General features: G+C 39.8%; 1 protein-coding gene across 1 annotated transcript in view; it reads left to right on the forward strand.

The window, feature by feature from the left end:
- Positions 1 to 19,953, forward strand: part of PTPRN2 (protein tyrosine phosphatase receptor type N2) — a 2,166,812-nt gene extending 2,146,859 nt beyond the window's left edge. Inside the window, exons 22-23 of the mRNA XM_085631955.1 lie at positions 3,750 to 3,823; positions 18,447 to 19,953. Coding sequence (XP_085488081.1) covers positions 3,750 to 3,823; positions 18,447 to 18,518 — 146 coding nt within the window. The 3' untranslated portion in view covers positions 18,519 to 19,953. The remainder of the gene's footprint in view (positions 1 to 3,749; positions 3,824 to 18,446) is intronic.
- The last annotated feature ends 1,774 nt before the right edge of the window (positions 19,954 to 21,727 follow it).

Below are 21,727 nucleotides of genomic sequence, written 5' to 3' on the forward strand. Positions count from 1 at the left end.
TGTCTCTAAACACACATTCCACTCTATCATTCCTGTACCTATCTTTAACACCAGTTTCATCCATCTTCCCACTGCCCTTTTCTAAACACAAGGCTTCCTACTTCATACTTTTTCCTTGTCATTGTTGTCCATTTACACCGGATTTATCAACCAATCTGGTTAGCCCCAGTGACTACTATTTTACAGTTTTCTCGAAGTGCTACTGCTTTCCCTTCTCAGCTGGTATTCTGGTTAAGTCATCCTTTCTTTTGCTGTTATTTACTAATTACATTGCATCTTTGTTCACAAGGACCTCTTGTGACAGTCTAATATGCTCTCGTCTTGTCCTTTTTGCATGGCACATGAGTGTGGGACATCACACTGCTTGCTTTGCCACCACCCCATTGGGTAGAACGAAAAAGCATCTCACAAAGATGCTTATGACCCTGGCTACTGGTTGTGTGTGATTTGCTTTATCATCTACTCAGTATCTCAGCACACAGCTCCACGTCCACACACTCAATCACTCGGCTTATTCGCTATGCTCGGAAAGTTTAAGGAAGCCATACTATGTTGCCTCCCTTCCATTTCCAGCTCATCTGCTTCTTTCCCTACCCTGCAGTGAAATTAGCAATTAAGATTTAGCACTTAGTGCATTGACTTAGTGATGCCAAAGAATGCATCTCATTTCCTTGGCTTTATGTAAGACACAGATGCCATTCGTGCTTCTCTCCTCTGCTCATTCTTTTCTTCTAACCAGTGAGAAACAACATCTCTTTTGTAGTCCATTTCTTGATGGCACATCCACAGACACGAGTGTTATATGCTTGATTGATGAAGTGTAGGCTTTACAAAAATGTACATGCCTATTTGTCAGTCGTTTCAAATTCGGTCAAAAATCTATTCCTTTTAAGAACTATATATTCTGTAGAACTAATTCAAATTTGGCACTACTGAAGTACACTTTACCAATTATGGCCCAGATTAGAGAAGATAGGGTCTTCAAAAGTAGGGTATTTTGAACGTCTCATACCCTAAAAATGCCTTGCGTTAGGAGACTTAACAATTATTTTGTAGATACTCTCGTAAAATATTAATTTCTATTAAAATTCTTCCAAAGACAAAGAGGGCAGGATGAGTTTAGGAAATATCTGGAATAACTAATGTCTAAACCAGTTCTTACCTCTGAAAAGAGTAAGTTTATGACTTTAGAGCAAATCCTGACCTTTTAGCAATAGTGGGACGAGCAGTGCGGGTTTGTCATTAGCATAACTGCTTCCGTCTCCCTCTACTAGAAGCTCACAAAATGTAATTCACATTGTTTGCTGAGGCCAAATTTTCTAAAAGCTTAGGTTTTTGGCAAGCATGTTGCTCCTTCTGTTTTTAGTCACCGAGGGCAGCATTTCTGAATCGGGGACATAGGTGTATATCTACCCCGACAACTAATGATGCCCTTCATGCATTCTCAAAACAATGGTGGTTAGTTGCAGATCCTTAAACAGATGCGTAATGATCCCATTCAAGCATTTGTAACCTGTTCAGTTGGTGTCTGTGCTGACCTAAGCTGTCACTGTTCGTCCAGTGTTACTTATCGGTCCATCTGTTCTCAAATTAGCATATGTAAAGTTGTATTCCACTGGGAAATGTGACCTAATAAATGACTTTTTCCTGATCTGATTTCACTCTGAGTTGTGTCAATTTACCGTTTTCTATTTCATGTATACTAGGGCCATTTTGTCTTTCAAAATAGTACTGAACAATGTAAAGGCTCAGTATCCAGAATCTATATGCCCTTTGTACACACACATATATACTGGATAGTATCAAGACTCAGTATCCCAAATCTATAGGACTTTTGTATTTACATACTGCCACACTGATTCCTCAAGAGGCAACATGTGAAACTATGTCTTCTTTTTGTTTACAAATGCTCAATTGTCTTTCATTTTTGTCGTTGATGCCAAGATGCACCCCAGGAAAAAAACGTAACTGTATATCATAGCATAGTAAAGCTCAGAAGTATCTAGCATGTAAAAAAGGAACTCACAGAATGCAGGTTTTAGGGTTCTACATTCCTCCCTGCATCATTATGCCGATACAGAAAGGGCGTTCAATGTAAACAAAGCTGAGTCTTTCAAAAGAACACAATGCTCCCATGAAGGCATTTTTCTGTGGATTATGAGGTGAATCATAAAAATTCATTTTACCGCCATGTTTGATTCGTTCCACATCTATTCTGTTTCTCATCATTAACAATTTGCAAATCCACTGACCACATTTTTACCCGGCTGACACAAATGGTTTTTATTTGCAATTCAATGTCCCCACCCTTTCTGATTTGTAATTGTGATTAAAAACCAGAGCTGTAACTGCATTATCCCCATTCCGAAGGGAGGTAGGTGGAATGATGCTGTAACACTACACCCAGTAAATACTTATCCCTGCTGTTTGGGGTATTACTTGTGCATTATTTCCGCATCATTGTACTGTGGCTTGAATAGTGAGTTCCTTAGACTCTGTTCTAAAGGAATGGACAACCTGGATGCTAAGTGACTTTTGTGAAATGATCATAACAGAGTTGTGGGATCTTTAAGGTTATTGCAGACATCTTGAGGGATTAAAGGCCATTTGCACACGATACAGCTTCAAAAAAAGCCTGGTCTCACGGCAGCTTTTAATTCCGCCAATAGTAATCTTATTCTGTAAAGTTGATGGCCTACCCAAGACTGCTATGGGGTACTTTAGGTAATAGTCACTCATTCGAGAGAATTGCTGTAAGATCAGCACTGATATCATTAGGAACATCAAGAAAACAGACTGCAAAGGATAGTTTAGAGACAGTATTCATTGTATATTATTGGATACATGAAAACGGAGGTGACAAATTCCTTGATGGAATTCGTGGATGAAATGATTTATTTTTTAAACATTGATTAGCTCAGCTTCCTTTAAAGCAATTATCTGAAAATATATTTTCTTGCTTTGTGTCACAAAACTGCATATCTAAGTGCCAGAAAACTTTGATGAAAATATGCTTGAAATGTTCTCAGTACAATTGGATTTGGTGCGCTATCCTCTCACTCCCTGCAATGTATGCTTTTGGTTTTCCATTGTATATATATCGGACAATTATCACCTGAAGTTATATTTTTTCAAGATAGGCTTGCTTATGAAACGTGCCAAAACGTGTAATACTCTAAGCTGCTATATATTTACATGTACGTTTTTATAAATGTTGCATCCGATTGTAAACAAATTTAAAATAATCTTAACCTAAAAATGAATTCTAGATTGGATTGGTAAACGTAGTTCTTTATTTTATGGAATGTTTTAGCAGGCTGTTATGGTTCTTAAAGAAATGGGGGGGGGATCTTTTTGGCAGAGCATGCAACTGAAATGAATACCATAAGCTGGCCTTTTAATTTAATTGGGGACTTAAACAGAACTATGGGAGCCACATAGTGTGGCTTTGTACGTATATGTGCCTGTATATGTGTTAGCGGGGAAGGACGCAGAGCAATCCTGACTTCATAGTGGTGTAGGGAGGGGTGGGGGGATCATGACTACTCCTCAAAGCTTCTCCCTTTGTCACTTTTATTTTTCGATCTGAATGCAAAATTTGCAGCTGGCTGTCAGGATTGCTGAGGGATGAATGTAATAATTTTCAATTGGCCGGGCTCGCCTAAAGGGATTCCGGGAGCAGGAGATTGACAGATGCAGCATGGATTATCGTGTGCTCTGAACTCAGCCCAATTTGTGGTTTGTTGCAGGTGCTAAGGAGATTGATATTGCTGCTACGCTGGAGCACTTGAGGGACCAGAGACCAGGCATGGTCCAGACAAAGGTACTGTCAATAAACCCGCTGGGACTTGAAATACATTAAAGGTCTTCCACTGTAGCTGTTTGCATACTTGTTGAGAAAAGGCCCTGACCCAATTTAACACAGGTCGCAGGGCGATTACTTCGCCTGGCTCACTACCAGCCACGGTTTATCGATGCCAAAGGCTTATCTAGGCCAGTGCCTTTTGTGTAATTTCCTCATCTTTTTGAATTAGTGTCCTCAAAAGATCCTTTAAGCTGTATACCCTGTGAAAACAAGGAAAGCCATAAGAAAAAATACATTCTCTCAAACAGACCACTTCCCATTTAAACAGTGTTTGTGTTTACTTAAACATAAACACACTCTCCTTTTCTTTAGATATACCTTTTACATTGTATTATTTCACGCCGGCACTGCCCTACTTATAGGAAAATCATTTAGTTATTTGGTATAGTTACAGGCAGTTATCGCATGTTTCACAAACTTTTTGTTATAGAGCTCTGAAAATCGGCTTATTGGTACGGTGAAAATTTAATCAAATGGGAGAAATTAAGACATTTGGTCCCTGATTTAGAGATGAATTATAAAGTATAGTCCTCCAAAAAAGCAGCCTATACCTAGTCCTCCAAAAAGCAGTGTTGACTTAAGTGTAATTTTGTCAGCATTGAACTTGACTTCTACACTGGATGAACTACCACCACCAGTCTGGAGAATCGGGCGGAGGAAAAGACGCCTATGGGAGAGAATATTGGCCAGATGTACATGTCATAAATGGTCAGTTTCAGAATTTGTGACCATTAAAAGGCTATTTCCTATGTACTAATTCCATTTTAGGAGACACAAAGTTTCTCCTGACTCCTAAAATGGGATTTTGAATGGATACAAAAGCATTAATATGGAAGGAGTGTATTGTAGGTGTCCCTTCCAAGTTTGAAAATGGTAGCTCATGTGTCAATGTTTTGCAACCGAAATCCTGTTGTAAAACATTGAAACTTTGCCAACACTTCACTGGAGGTGATAACAAGTTCACAAAACGGAAGGGGTCCCCTTAGGATTCCATCCCAATGCTGAATGTAAAATCAAGTAGGTATTCGCCCTGGGGACCACTGCCAACTCTAAACAAACTTAAAAAAATATATTCTGATAAAGGCACCTCTTTTTCCTTTAAGGATAGTGGGTTACATAAAAAAAAAAGGTGACTTTATTGAAAATCGGTCACAGATATGGTGGCTTGCTGACCCTTGAAGGCCACCATCCTGTGATTGTTGGCAATCCAATTGGGTCGCAATTTGTGTCCTAATTAATTAATATTAATTAGGTAGGTCAGATTGAGCCTCAATCTGATTAAGTTTTTACTAACTGACCTATTGATACATAGGTGGGTTTATAGAAATATTTACGGGTTCCAAAAATAGTGGTCACAAATTGCGACTAGTATTTTGAAACCAGTTAAAAGTACATCTGGCCCATAGTTACCGCTTCATTTTGGAGGATTACCATTTACCACCCTACCGTAAATGAGGCCCTTGTCTACATGAAAAGTGAGGTGGGGTCTGAAGGACAGAATGAAAACATGATATCAAGAATCACCAAATGCATTATTTTGCTAGGTAAATGGGGCAAATTATGGAAAAGCAACAGCATATGTGGATCATTTAAGAGAGTTCAGAATAGTGGCAATTGTTAACAATCCGAGTATTTTTCAAAGGGGGAGGTTCTTGATGGCACATGTTAGGCTTTTATTTATTTAGGTGTGTATTCTGAGCCATATTTGCAGTATGATGCGTCCAAGGGAAGACTAACCTGATATTAGTAATCCCCTGACCTTCTCACAATTTGCTGTAAGATATGGGCATTGTGATCTGATTGTGAAATATTATTGGAAGTGTAGGCTACACAGCTCTAATTAACCAGAACCGTGAATGGGGCATCATTTTGATGGTCCAAGAAATAGTAAAATCTCCATAAAAATGATACAGTCAGCCATGATCGCAAAATTTAACAGAAGATTGGTATTATTGAAATATTTTTATTTGTGTCTGCGGTTGAATAATGAATAAGAAAATACAGTACTTATATTTAAAATGGATTTTATTAATGGGATTTCGAGGCTGGCCACAACTGTATCAATGGGAGTGCAAATGGAAGTTGTGGATATATTTGGAGAAATTGGAAATTAAATGTGAGCATTAATGTCATTTTCAAAAAGATTGTGATAAATACCAACGGTGATCTGACCAAACGGGAACTTTGAAGAGCGAGAAAACTAGACAACAGTTGGCACTGACTGTTGCAGGACAGTCACAGATTGTGAACATGTTAAAGAAAGTCTAATGCTATAATTCCTGTATTCTCAACAGGCAAGATAAAAGAGTAATTAGAGAGATGCCTAGAAACGAAAGCCAAGATTTGTCAGAACAACAGTATTTGGTAATGCTGGTTAGACAGCTGTGTTCAAAATTGTCAATAGACCAAGAGACGATAAGGCCCGACTCCATCTTGAGCAGGTCAAGGCTCTATTTTCTCAATTTTTTGAGAATCATCTACATGTCTGCCTTTTGACAGAGAGGTCATATTTTCTTATCTTTCCAAGCATCCGTGAAAGTGTCAAGTCACTCTGACATTGATAAAACACATGATGTGACATCAGTCTGGAACAATGGAACAAGTATCTTGCTATCTCTATTTCAAAGTCAGACATGAACAATAGCCAAGCCGGTTTAGTCTGAATTGAAGTGATTTTACCTTATTTGTTTATAAGAATGCATCTTAGACTAGCATCTGGAAGCACATAAGTTATGTCAGACATGGTTGTATCTGAAATTCCCAACTTCGATATGATATTATATAAAAGGCCAGACACTTGACTACTTGTCAGGAGTAGTCTTTTACCCCAGATTATCGTGAAATATACTGCCAGAGACGATCTTGAGTACCTGAGATGCTGTTGCACCACACTTTCTACTGAAAGCTGATATCGAGCCAAGTACGGAAGAAGAAGGGCAGATGCTGTGCGTTTACCCTTCTCAGGGAACACAGCCTCCCTGACTTTTGACAACTACAGCCCTTTTGCTGTAAGCAGGTATGAGGGTGCTGATTTTCGGTAAGGAACTCTAGATGCAAGTTATATTACTCCATGCTCTCCTAGTGTAGCTCTTAAAAGTAGGTCTTTGGGTGTCAGGCTTTTACATGACATTTTAACTGAAATATTAAATTTATTCTTGTTGTTCGCAACATTCATGTGTGCCTTTATTAAGATATTCTATGTGTTTTTTAGATGTGCAAAGCAACATAATGAGAATGAGACTGTTGAAATAAAAGGCTTCATAGTTAAAGTGTATTTTTCTTAGTGCAGGTTGTGTGTGTGTGTGTGGTATTGAGGAGAATGAAATTGGTTTGTTTCCAATCACCACAGCATGTCTGGATCCCTGATTAGGGCCTGTTGGTAACCCAAAAGCATTGACTCCACATCAGACATGTATTGGGTGGAGTTTTGTGGGGCTACAAAAACCTGTCTTTTACATTCAAGTTTTGATGCATTGAACTAAGTTCACTCATGTCACCAGTGGGTGTGAAAACAAACCTTGTAGAGCTAAGGCAAAGTCTTAATTTATGCAACGCAAGTAAGGATGAGTGCATGTATGTATTGGCAGCCTGTGCAAGTCAAACACAAGGAGATGATGGACGGAGCGCCAAAACTTTTCAGACACTCGGCCCCAGCCACAGATCTGAGTTGAATCCATCATCGTTCTATAGCTCACTTCGCCACCACAGTTCAGACACAGCCATACGCATATCAGTCTTGACCCTGTGCCTCATGGGAACAGTCCAGCCTGTGCAAGTCAACAATGGGTTAGTTCTAGTTGTGTGGTTGGCACCAAAATGACATTGAACTGCATAATAATTGACTGATTATTTATAGATGGTACATCCACAAACACATGAAATGTTTTTCCTTTATAAAGAATGATCGAATAAATATGACAACGGTAAGTATAGAACCAAGAAATACTGTAATAGCAATGGAAATATTGTGTACACAGTATTGTTGAACAGCTGTTTAACCAAAAACAGGAAGTGTAATGCATTAGAAAAGGTGCTGGTTTAGGAAAAGTATGTATTTAGTTCAATCGGAGCGCCTCTGTATCCAATGAGATTTGACAGATTAGAACCTCTCCTTGTAGCTGATTGAGTAAGTGCACCCTCTTCTAGAAATTAATTTATAATCACACAACAGAATATTTATAGCTCAGTAAAGATAATACTTTTGTCTTCAATGAAATACACTGTGTATCATGTTTTAATAAAAGGTAGCTCAGGAAGGCCTCCATGTTTTTGATTTGTGTTCTTTTACCTGGAATGGTAAACTAATATGAATTGGATTGTGAAAGTAGAAAATGCTGAAATTTAAACCCAGATTTTTCGTCAGCTGTAAACTCAACTTTTTGCTTCAAGGATCACAGTTGACTTCATTTTTTGAGATTCCAGGCTTGCAAGGGAGGAAACAATTTAAAACGATTTTCAAATCTGTAGAGGGGAGAGTAGCTGGAGGGAGTGAAATAATTGTAGAGCAAAAGTGCTACATGCTGCATTGGGAGCTGTTAGTGAACGCGTTGGCTTCCAAGGATCAAGCATTTTGTTTTGTGAAGAAGCAGATGTGTGAAACCTTCAAATGCGCCTCAGAAGGCTGGAAGCGTGCCACGAGCAGAAAGGCTACATGTTTTATCTCAGCTGTTGGAGCTGGAGCTGAGAGAATGGAGGTGCAGTTTCTGCAATATTTTACCGTTACTATTGCCCGAAAGGAAGAAGGAGGCCATGTTTTAGCACACAGCGGAAATAGTGATGCAACAAACAAATGTGCTGACACGGCTTCATTCGATTTAAGACTACTTATGAATGATACTCAGTTCCATCATCGAGTAGGCAATCCATTATTAACCCTTGTAACTAAGTTTGCCACAGTTCAGCACCATATTGGTCAACATTGCAAGTTAAATACCATCTTGGGTTTGGATAAAGCAGTCACAACAATTATTTTTAACACACTGTGTTTCCTAAACTGCCTTTAATTCCTTTTAATTTTTATTTTTCCTTCTTTAGTATTTTTATATAACTCAAACTCGACCCGGAGCACATACCATTGATGCCCTAACTTACCATTGGCACTATACAAATGCATGAGATGTTTATAATTAGGGCATGCGCTCCTTAGCAAGTGGTAGACATTATAGAATTGGTGGTGGAATATTCTCCTAGCTGTAAATCTAGACCAGTCGAGAGACCATTGCTGTTTAGACACCATCAGGGTTTCTCACCAGTGAGCAAAGTGAAAAAAGCAATATCTAGTGCAGCCCTAGCATGGACATAAGGACGTTAGTGAGGATGACACTACGTAATAGGGCTCAGATTTCTTTTGTTCTCATTATGTGATGTCAGGTAATAGTAGGAGGCGATACTGCGGTTGGAGTTAATGGTTCTGGACAACATGATCCTCCTCATATCAGGCATCAGATGTTTTGGTGTCGGAATGGGGAATAATATGCTCAGTGTTGAATTACCGGGTCCAACCCAGGAATCAGTTCATGGTTCAGTGGCCTTTGTTTTGCGCAGGTGAAAAATTTGAAAGCGCGTTGCATTTAACCATATGATTGCCTCACTCAAATATGGCGTTTGTTGATTTGAACAACATCAATGATCTCTGAACCTCTTGGTGTTTTATGATGACCTTGCACATGCAATCTTTCAGAAGGCTTCCTTTTCTTGGTCATAATTGGTCAGCTGCTAGGTTTTTTCCCAGTGGGCTTGCATTTATGGTCTCCAAATTGCTGTATCCTCCGTGACCGAAATATTAGCTTGCAAGTTGTTCATAGACAGAGGGACAACTCTGTTGATTGCTACAAGCTGAATCCGCTTTGGAACCCTCCACAGCTGGTAATCTACTGTCCTTGGCCCCCTTCACCTAATTCTTAATACAAAGGTGGATGATCATTTTTCCAGTTTTTCGAGAAGGCCATTTTAATCATCATTCAGAGCAATCAATGTTTGTTGAAAGACTGCAATATGAGATGTTGGACCCGAGCCACATTGTAGCACTGCCACCACTGGAATCAACTTGCCACCATCTTGCCCACTGCCTATTATTATTACATGATGCTGAAAATTGATCTATATCTCCATGCTATGTCTTCTCTGTAATTACCTGGATTTGAGCTCCCAGTACTGTCATTCACCACAGACGTTCTAAGGAGACCACCAAGTAGGGCAAAAATATAGCACAGCATGTATTGCTATCCTGGGACTGGATCCTAAAAAGGTGCCTATGTGCAGACTACATTTGCGCATATTTTACGTTACCTTAAACACATTTACAAATTGCATTATGGCTAATGTCAATGTGGAATTGCCCTAATGCAAACATGTTTGCACAATTCCACATCAGTGCCAGAAGTGGGTGAAGGATTTATCCATGCCTACAAAGTTGGGTCTAAAAAAATGATTTGACAATTTGGCCAAAGTTATCCAAGATTGCTCCAACTTTTAACTCGACCCAGCTAACCATCCCGGCCTGCTGATGCACCATGTTTCCTGGGGCAGGAAGCCCCGTCCACGGGTCAGCCATCTCAAGAAAGTGAAGAAAGCTACTAATGCAATCCCTCCCCACACAGGGAAGATGTGCAGGGAGGGAAAAGCTGTCAGGGCAGTGGCAGCTCCTCAGGGGAGTGCGGTGGGCCGGGGGAGCGGCAGGGTGTGAGGTAGTAAACTCCGGCAGACGGCCGAACGGAGTTAAGTATATAAATAAATAAATAAAATGAATTACATTGCACATGCTGCACCCCCACCCTGCCCTGCCCCTGAACCCGCCCCGCTCCACCCCACCGCCCCGCAGCACTTCCTCGAGGAGCCGCCACCGCGGCAGGATGCAGGGGGTAACACGAGGCAGGAAAATCCAGGCAGGCTGTGGACAGTTAAGGAGGAGGGCAAGCTGCAGCATTCATGGAAGAGTGCGTGAAGTGGTGGTAGGATGGTGCTGTGGGTGTGGAATGAAAGAAGGGATAGGGCACTATTGGCAATACTCAGCAGTGCCCCCAATGCCTTCTGCTGTAGCAACAACAGTTACCTGCTGCTAAAAAGTGTAGGGAAAGGTGATCTTTATTTACACATTTGTGAAGTCCAAACTTTGCAAAGCTTGAGAACTTTTTAAATGTAATTTACGCGGAAAAGAGTCACAGGCCACATGAGAAAATTACAACACATCAAGATGACTTCCATGACATGCAAGAACAGGAAAGGTGCACATAAGACATTTTCATATGATCCCCTTAAGGGCATCTATTCAATGGATTCCATAATGGAATTCAGAAATATTAACCCCCAAGACCCTTTATATCAACCAAACTGAGCTGGCGAGACATATGGGCTTGTATTAGGCGTGGGTGGAATTTCAAATATACCAGTGTAATTTGAGTCATTTTGGTAATTCTGATTCACTCTTTGACGCAGAATTACCGATAATTATAAGGTTATTCCTCCTTGCATAATTAAGAGTAATTTTGGGGTAAAAACTCTTAACGTGAGAGCACCTTTAGTGAGTGCAAGCGGCCACTTGCGCTCTCTATTTGTGTTCTGCTGCACTTAGCGCTGTTTCATAGTGCAAAATGCATCCTCTCGTCCATTTTGATTGTGAGGGTTCATTTTGCGCTAAGAAAATACCGATAAACGGCAGAAGTAAATTTGGGGTAAATCCTTCGCCAAGTACGTTGGGCGATTGTGTGCAGCTGTGTGCTTGCTATTCGTGTTCTGGTGTACTTAGCGCTATTTCATAGCACAAAATGTATCCTATTGTCCATTTTTGACACAAGGGGGCATTTTTGCGCTAAATATAGCGCTAAATGCAGAAGTACTCTTCTCTCATAATTCAAGCGTAACCCCAAAGTAGTTTTAGGTAATTACGCACTATTACGTGACACTGAATAACGCAAGTTACTCCCACCTAAGGGTGGGCGGAATTTGCAAAAGTGACTTTCGCAAATTATCGCAAAAATATTAAAAATCTCCGCAAACACGCGGAAATATCGCAAAGATGCAGAAGTTTTTTTCCCGCCCGTTCGCGGTATTTTCTGCGTGGTCGCGGCTCGCCAACTTACCCATGCGGTTGCTCGCGGGCGCGGCCATCTTGTTTTCACTCTTCTCGCGGTGCATGATCGCGAGAAGAAAGACGTGATCGCGCGACCAATGACATTACTGCGGGCGCGAACTGTCGCGAGACAGCGCAAATGGCTACCTACAATCCAACATCTCGTGGAGAACGTGACCGGATCGGGAAAACTTGTCGGCGAACGCGGGGATTCAGGTAAGGCGATCACGCGCAAGAATGTATTTTACAGCGCGAGCAAGAAACAAATTATCGCTAAGGTGCGGAATGCGGAAATTTTGACATTTTCGCGCTCTCCGCCGAACGCGAAAATGTCAAATTATCGCAATTTCCGCGAGCGGAACGGAAATTTAGCCCAGGCCTACTCCCACCCCTAGCTTCTATTAGCTCTAGCAGTGAAGGCGATGCCTGTTGGTCAGCCTCTCTCTCCAGCTGGCAAAGTGCATCTAGTTGACAGCATTGATATGAGACTCTAAGCTTTTCTCCCGTGAAGAAAATCATTGGAAAAAGACAGCTCATCTCTTGCTAGTTCTGTGCACATTTATTATTTTTGCTTCGATGACTGTGAGCAAAGACTGTGCTTCCCAGTAGAATGCAAATTAGAAGCCGTGGGCGTCAGACTAATCTAAGGGCTTCCATTAAAAGTAAAATTATAAATGGAAGTTACAGAATATACGCGAGATAAAAAGAAAATAGATAGCGCATTATTTGGCCAGTCTTTTTCCTCCACCCGGTTAACACCGATCAGATTCACAAATATGCCATTAGATTCGTTATTTATAGAAACATATGTTAATTAAAACGTCAATGCTGCCCTATGGTGCAGGAAGAAAATATGAAACATGTGAAGTTTTGGTTAACCGAGCATCACATCTCAGGCTTTAGCAATTTTCACATGAATAAACGGAATGTCTGGTAATGTTTATTGACAGGAAATGTTAATTTCACTTTATCTAGGTTTCATGTGCGTGTGCCAACCTAGGTTTAATTTACTTTAGGGTAATATATCGGTTCTCTAAACAGAATCATGAAAAGTAAAGTTAGAAAATATGGATGCTTCTGGGTAATTCGGCGTAGTCTCGAACCTTTAACTTTACTGAATGGTACTGAATCCTATAATGTAGCAAGAGATAGAGGCACCTTTGGTGATCTCAATTATGACCAAAAACAATTGCAGCATTAAATCTTTTCTAGGTAGAAAAGTTTTGCATATTTTCACCATATAGTGTTTGGGTACAGAAGTGTTTGTAGTGATATTTTTTTAGGTCAAGCCTAAAGGCAGCGCGCATGCTCTACTTGCTCTGCGAGGCATGCTGTACTGGGTATGCTATTGAAGTCCCGCTCATACTCCGCCCATATTTGTCATTGACTTATGTCATTGCTCTTCGTAAATTCTGACTTCTGATTTGTACATTGGCTTGTTAGTCCATCCTTAGTACCGCCTTGTCTTCACTTGTAACCTCCCATGAGGACTGGCCTTTTTACTTCAGTTGTTACACGGTGCGCTTTATAAGTTGGTGAGCACTATTTTCTTTCATGCTCTTCCCCTATTCAACCCATTGCATTGGAGCACCCACCCACTTTGTTTTTTTTTGCAGAGTTTTTTATAGCGCGAACTTGACTCGAATCCAATCAGGTATCAGAGTGCTTTACATAGCACCAGTTACGTTACATGAGGACACACATTCACTTTTTGTTAGGCACGGGGAGATTAAGTGATTTGCCCAGAATCACAGGATGTTTACCGTCATTACCGAGACTCAAACCCAGTTCTCCCAGGTCCGAGGTCGAGCGCCCTAACCGTTAGGCCAACTCCTCTCCCCTATTTTAAATTGCAATATATTTTATTTTAATTACAGTGCAGTCCGCCTTATAGAGGCCGCGCTTATTTAATATACAGCGCGGTCGCATTCACTTTAGCAGTTGTGCCTATTTAATTTTCAGCGTGGGCCACTTTCATTTTAGCTGGCGCGCTACAAAGTTTTTGAATATACAGTTTTTTTATAACCTTATGAAGACCACGCCCCTTTGTTTAGACGCTGCTCAGGGTAACCTGAATATGCGAGCAGCGTCTAAAAAAAAGGGGCATGGCCACCAATATAGTGGTCTCGCAATTGCGAGAGTATGAGCTCTTGCATTAAAAACAACAATGCCTTTATTATATGTGTTCCTTTTAAAAACACAAATAAAAGGCATTGTTATTTCCGATTCCAATAGCTTAAACGTTCGCAAATGCGAGACCTATTGCATTGAAGATGCTTGTTTTATTTTGGGCGTCAACTTGGTGAAGACGTATGACTCACTATGACATTAACCGTAAGGCCCCAACACCTCGGCAGGTGAACTTCATCATATAGGGCCATATGTAGATAATTTTTATTTACCGATTCATAAATACCGAATTTTACCGAATCGGTATTTATGAATCGGTAAATAGAATGTAGGTAAACATTCGGTAATTATTACCGAATCGGTAATATTCGGTATTTATGAATCGGTAATTACCGATTCGGTAATAATGCATCCCTTCCCATTCATTCCTATGGGCCTGGAGGCCCATAGGAATGAATGGGAAGCCATTCACTATTACCGATTCGGTAAATACCGAATCGGTAATAGGGGGAGCATATTCATGGTGTGGCAGGGTCACATTGACACCCTGTTGCACCCCTGAATCATGCATGTGTGCACATGTGGCGCACATACATGCCCTAAGGGCATGTATGTCTGCCACATGGCACTTTCCAAACAGCACAAACTTGCTTTTTCAAAGGTATTCGTCATTTACCATCAACTTGTAGTTGGTGGTAAATAACGAATCCAGAAACAAAAAATGCACTTGAGTGCCCCCTACATAGGATTTCAGGAATCGGTAATTTACCGAATCGGTATTTTACCGATTTCTAAAAATTCCGATTCGGTAGATTACCGAATCCTGAAATCCTGCCACCTACATCTCAATTGCCTAAATACCGGTCGGTAACGGGATATTTACCGATTTTCGGCCGTTACCGACCGGTATTTAGGTACCTACATATGGCCCATAGTCTTTTTTTCCACCATTGGGTTTGGAGGTGTACTATTTGAGCTCCAGAGACGACTGATTTCGAGGTTCCAGTCACCAGGCCTTACTGAATCCATGGATTAGGTTTTTGAGAAACTAGCTTTGCCTGGTTGGGAGAATGTGTAGAAGGAGAAATATTACCTTGGAGTCTCCTCAGTGCCAATTTAGATTATGAGCATGCTCATTGAATTCTGCCCCATCTGTAACCGAAAATTCTCCATAAACATGCATATATGAGTATGTATGTTATTCCTCCAAGTGGCAGGATTTGGGTGTATCCTCCTCTCATACTCTTTCAAACCAAAGAATTCATAGAGAAAAATTTATCCTGGAACACTGCAAGACTGGATATGGCAAAGATGGTGTTATAAATGCTAAAAAATTGGCCCCTTATAAGGAAGACATGGGTTTCTTTAAGGAGGCATGGGGAAACACCATAGGGATTCTGACCCCAAGATATTTTTACCAGAAGTCCTCGAGGGAAACAATTGGGCCTGGGCAAAATGTAAATTACTTTAGAGTAATTTGCGTAATTTTGAGAATTATACAATTACACTTCTTACACAAAATACATAAAATTATGTCATTACACCACTTCGCAAAATTATGTGCCATTTGTGGTAAAAAGTTAGGGTGAATGGAGCAATTTGCGGTCAAATTTTACAGTGAATGGTGCAATTCCTAGTAAGAATTTATTGCGAGTGCACAGCAAAACAGAACACTAACAGCTGTTGTTTGCGGTCCTGTTCTAATCCATTCTTCCTTAAAAAATTCATAGAAGCATGCATTTTAAGCTAGAATATAGTGTGAAATTACAGATTTGGATTTCGTGTAATTACATATAATTTCAAATAATTTTGCAAAGGCATATTGCACAAATTTCACCCCCAGAAAGAATAGGACTCTCAAAAGGAGCAGTGTTAAACTTTAAGACTCTAAATCGACAACGACACCAATAATAGAGATCAAGACGTTTATTAAAGAAACCAAAGACATTTATCGATGTCAAACCGAGGAAAGTTTATAAATCACAACCTTCAAAACCCAAACAGATGGTTCACTATAAGGAGTCATCCAAACCACAAGAACCGATATCTGAGAGTGAACGAGGTCATAAGGATAGGGATAGATTTACAATAGATTTAGATTATGATTTATAGAGTGCTTTAACACTCACGGCTCTCTTCGCAGTTGGTTAGCCATGAGCAATCAGAAACAGCAGATGGAAAAAAAGGTTTAAGAAAACAGCAAGCTTTACCAGCTTCCCTAAAATCAAGTGATTTAAATTCAGTGATCTTTTGTGCAAGATAATTTCAAAGACAGGGTGCTTTATTTGAAAAAACATTGCCACTAGAGTAGCTTTGACAGAACGGGGCACAATTAAAGATAGAGGCAATAGAGTGAATATGCCTTGTAGGGATTTATCTACAAAGTCTTTGTAAAATCATCGGAGATACATTTCCCAACAAGGAGAAATGATCGATATAGCTCGAATATCACCGTGTTGTGGGTGGGTAGCTCGTTTAGCTCATGCAAGATGGGTGAAGCACAGTAATATCAGGGAGCACCAATCACCAGTCTGACAGCTTGATTTTGTATTGCCTGGAGTTTATTTAGAAGGGCCTTTTTACCTCCAGAATCAGGCTATTACCTTAGTCCAGGCATGCTCCAGTAATGGCTGAAATGCAGTCTTTTACCTTCCAAAGGAAAGATTAGTAGTAAGTTATAAAGGTATTTTAGGAGGAAGGAACAAGATGGTGCTACTGTTGAAACTTGACAGTCCATCTGCAGCAAGGCATTAAATTGACTTCACGACTTTTGAAGTTTTTTGTCCAAAGTCTGAGTGCCAGAAGGAGATGATTTTCGTTTTACTGGTGTTCAGCTTAAGCCAGTGGGCACTCATCCAGCTATAAAGCAATTTAATTATTGGTATTGTTGGTATTGTCTTCAGGATTGTTACAGTCTAAACTTAGGACTACTAAATTGAGAAAAATCCTAATTTTAAGACTTTCGGTATTTACAGAAGGCATTTAGGAGTCCTAAAGTTAGGAGTCCTAACTATACTACTACTAAACTGCGAAAAATCCTAATTTTAAGACTTTAGGTATTCACAGAAGGCATTTAGGAGTCCTAAAGTTAGGACTCCTAACTTCTGTGAATACCGAAATGAGTAAGTGCCTTCTGTGAATACCAAAATGGTAGTAAGTTTAGGATTTTGTCTTAAGTTAGTTCTGTGAATCGGGCCCCACATTTTTTCCATATGCTGAGGAAGTTGTTACTCCATTACTCTTTGGGCTTTGAATGTTTACGTGGGTCATACCAAGAAGCATCCAATAGGTCCACCGGGGAAAAAAAAGAGAAGGTTGTGCATAAAAGGACCTTGTTGAGGTGGATAATCCTCTGCATTAAGATTTGATATGCACTGGCCAAGAAGCATTATCAGGAAGGTCTGAGAGCCTCTACCACTGCTTTGGCATGTTGAGTGCCTGTCCTTCACATCTATCAGGCTGTGACATGGGCATCAGAGCTTACGTTCACAAAGCACTGCTGCCTTGACAGCTAGGTCCGACAAAAAAGAACATTTCACCCGCTCAGTTTTGAAAGACTTTTTGGGTAGAGCCCACTCCACAGACCCTCCACCTTTGGGAGGTACTGCTTTGGTATCTGTTCTAAGGTGGGTAATCTGTGGGGAGAGGTATTCTTCAAAAGATCAAATTGTTTACTTTCGGGAATGCTGCTTCTGGTGTATACTCTGAACACAGCCAGCTCATTGCACTTCCACTTCCCCATTCTGAGGAGTAGGTCTCTTTTTGACATCTAAAAAGTTAGTCCTCAGCACACTGTAACCAATAATTGATAATGCTGTTTGTCTGCGGGTGTGAAAAGGGAAACAACTAGAAATGGACATCAGCAGGCAGAGGTGGTGCTTAGATGCAGTTCATTTCCATCACTTCAGGGTCAAGGTCGATATGGAGCCAAAGCAGAACGACACAACACCACTTTGCGGCACACAGGAATACTGCTACAAAATTCTCTGCTCCAATCTTGCACCTGGGAGTAATTCTTAGGTCAGCAATCTAGAGTTAGGTAGAGTTTCCACCAGGAAAATGTTGCCGTAGGTAAGTAACTTGTCTATTCTTCTCCATCAAGTAATTTTTGTTTGAAAACCAGACCAAGTTGTATGGGGAAGTCATTGATTTAGCAATTAGTTTGCATTGATATCAAAAGATGTCTGTTGTCTTAAACAATCAATCTTCAATTCATTTTTAATGTATTTTCACTATGAACATGGAAATGAAAAAATACAAGTTTTCATATCAAGTTGTTCATAGTAACTATGATTTTAATATATGTATGTGTTAGAATTTTATGAAGAAACGTGTTACTTGGATGAACTAACTATTTCCCTAATATCTTTCCTTGCTTTATAGGAGCAGTTTGAGTTTGCTTTGACGGCAGTTGCAGAAGAAGTGAATGCAATTCTCAAAGCCCTTCCTCAATGAGCATTCTATTCTCCGCGAAGCTCCTCAAGGAATTGTCCAGATTTTCTTAATCTGTCAGTCTCTGTGAATTTTGTTGGAATCTGTGCCCCAACCTTAACTGTATATCATCTATTGTAACCTCATAGAAATAGCATTCGTAGTGGCTCTGTAGCCCAGTACAGTTCAACAGTCGAAACGTGCTTGTGTTCTTTAAGAAACAAAATTTGCATTAAAATGCCAATGTAAAAGAATGAGCAGGATATCTGCTTACTTTAGGACCTTAGAGAACTGACTTTTCTCAAATCCCACATTGATGTTTTTGATTCCAAATCAGTATGAACTAACAGCACAATGGCAAATCTTCAGCAAACCTCCCAAGTGTTCTTTTACATTTTGTAATTTTTTGAACAGCTGAATAAGTGGTTTTTCAAGGGAAGGATTAGGACTGTTTTTACAGAATAAGCATAAAAGAGATGTTTCCCCCTGCTTGCCTTTGTCACAAAGAGAAAAACACCTTTAATTTCAGCTTGTGAAAGCTGCCCACTGTGCACTACATGCAGTTCAGCTTTGCGTAAGTAGGTGGCCCATGAAAGGAACAAAACATGATATAGAATTAAATAGACTTGCAAGGTTAGCACAACTGGTACAAGTGACCCTCACTTGTGAAGATTTTTCAGCTTATTTTCAAGTGGCCCAAATATAGAGATGGAAATTGGCTCCATTTTTTCAAATGTGTTTTTCATACCTTGAGTATAGCTTTCTGAATGGACAGCTGTTGTTTAAAATAATGAAGCACAATGTTTCATCCATCTGCTCCTGTCTACCCTGTGATGCCCTACATCGTACTTTCAATACAGAACATGATATTCCCATTAAAGCTATCAGAATTACTACAGAGTAAAGATTCCCTGTATAGTCTATAACCAGTTCTGTGTTTGTGGGAATAATGGATGAGTACAAAGTCTGTATAAAGTAATGTTTTTCATGAAAGTTCTAATGGTCAAAATGTATGTTAAATACCCAATTTTTTATTGAGTTATTACATCAAAGTAATTGCAAAATATAATTCTATGTCTGAATACAGTAATACTTACAATTATGAATAGAGTGCCTGTAATTTTTCAACGAAATAAGCACATTGGAAAACCAGTGTACCATAATGTCTCTCTTGAAAAAGAAATACTTGGAGTTATCATTTTTTCTGTTATTGTGCCAATCGATCCTTCTAGTTTTAAGGTTGTGAATCAATAGTGTTATGAGTTTTGTTCTTACTTCCCTGCTTGAACTTGATTGAAATCAACAATTATGGAAGTGCTTATTCACTCTTTGTGAAATGTTTCATGGTCATTTTAAATGGATCCAGGTGTGAGTGGTATGTTCAGGCTCAGCTAGAAAATTTCTGCTCCTTTTTGATGTTCATAATAGAAATTTCATTAAAAAAATCTGCAACATGGTTGGACAGTTGTCTCACTCAACATGTTCGTACTTACAATTCATTCACCTGATTATTCATGTTTGTAGCACATTTTACGGTTGTCCTGTATTAAGGACAATTAAGGTTTATATTTACATACCTAAAACACACAGTCAATCTACAATGGTTCATTTCATTTCGTGTATGGATCCTGCTCAGTCAAATGTAATATATATAAAGGATTATGTTTTTTATATAACATAGAAATCATTGTAAGAGGCATCTAACATGGTGTGGGTCTTGAATATCCAGTACGCATATCCTTATACATTAATATCGTAGCCAAAATATTGAGGCCAAAAATATTAACAGGTCAGTATGTATCAGTTTTCTATACCTAGCTCCACATCTGTGTACCGTCATGAACTCCATATTGTCAAGGTATGTGGATGTGGAGTTAAGAATAGTAAATCTTTACTTAAGTATATAGAGCTACCTTTCAATATTTGTGTCTTCAATATTTTGGCTATGATAGTATATATCAGAATATTCCTGTACTCGATTTTCCAGACTGCAACCATCTAACACCATCATGCTTCATTCCTATTTATAGTAAAATATATTTTGAGGTTGAAAGATGGATTTCCCTCCATTCTCTTTTCTCGTAAAGGACATAAATGACAAAAGCTGACTCAGTCAGTGATTAGGATCGCATTGGTTTCACATTGACAGTGCTTCTTTCTTGTTAAAATTCCTCATATTGATTCTAGCGCACTTGTTTATTATGAAACAGAAGACAGCCTGTGACGGATGAGAATATTGTAGGATTCAATTATTGTCCATCCTAATAGTCCAGTATTATGTTCTTAGTCTCAGTCCACCACATCACATTCTGTGATGAGAATATAAATGAACCCATTGTGAAGGTCTATGGGACATACTCAAAGTCCCCTGCACAACTCTTTTCTTGGTTAAAGCGTTTCTGCTGTAGGGTAAAATCCTAGCGCATTGTATACATAATCAATTAACTTAGAGTTACCAGATATCTGTAGCCTTTCCATTCTGTTTTTTGAAGTGATTCTTTTACTTGACTTTTCTCCAAAATGTGGCTTATGAAGTCATATTTAATATATCTGCCAACATTCCAGTTTCAAGATATGCTGTTGCGTACCATGGTCAAATGGCATTTACGCTTTAAAATATATGGGCCCGATTCACAGAACTAACTTAAGACAAAATCCTAAACTTACTACCATTTTGGTATTCACAGAATGCACTTACTGCTTTTGGTATTCACAGAATGCACTTACTACTTTTGGTATTCACAGAATGGATTTACGACTACTAACTTTACGTCCGCACTCGGGCCGGAAATTCCGGCCTGGAGGCGGAGCTTCCGGCCTGGAGGCGGAGCTTCCGGCCCAGAGGCGGGGCTTCCGGGCCGGAGGCGGAGCTTCCGGCCCAGAGGTGGAGATTTTGGCTATGGCTAAATCTCCGCCACTGGCGAGAATCCCCACCTCTGGCCCGGAAGCTCCGCCTCCGGGCCGGAAGCTCAGCCTCCGGGCCGGAATTTCCGGCCCGAGTGCGGACGTAAGGTAAATCCATTCTGTGAATACCAAAAGTAGTAAGTGCATTCTGTGAATACCAAAAGTAGTAAGTTTAGGATTTTGTCTTAAGTTAATTCTGTGAATCGGGCCCAATGAATTCTTTGCTCTTGCAACCCTTCTACCACCAAAATTAAATGACCACCACTCTATTTCACTGAGTCACAATTATATACCTATAGCACAAATGACAATCCTCTGCTTTGCTGTTG

Source organism: Triturus cristatus, chromosome 10 (genome assembly GCF_964204655.1).
Source record: "Triturus cristatus chromosome 10, aTriCri1.1, whole genome shotgun sequence".
Lineage (NCBI taxonomy): Eukaryota > Metazoa > Chordata > Amphibia > Caudata > Salamandridae > Triturus > Triturus cristatus.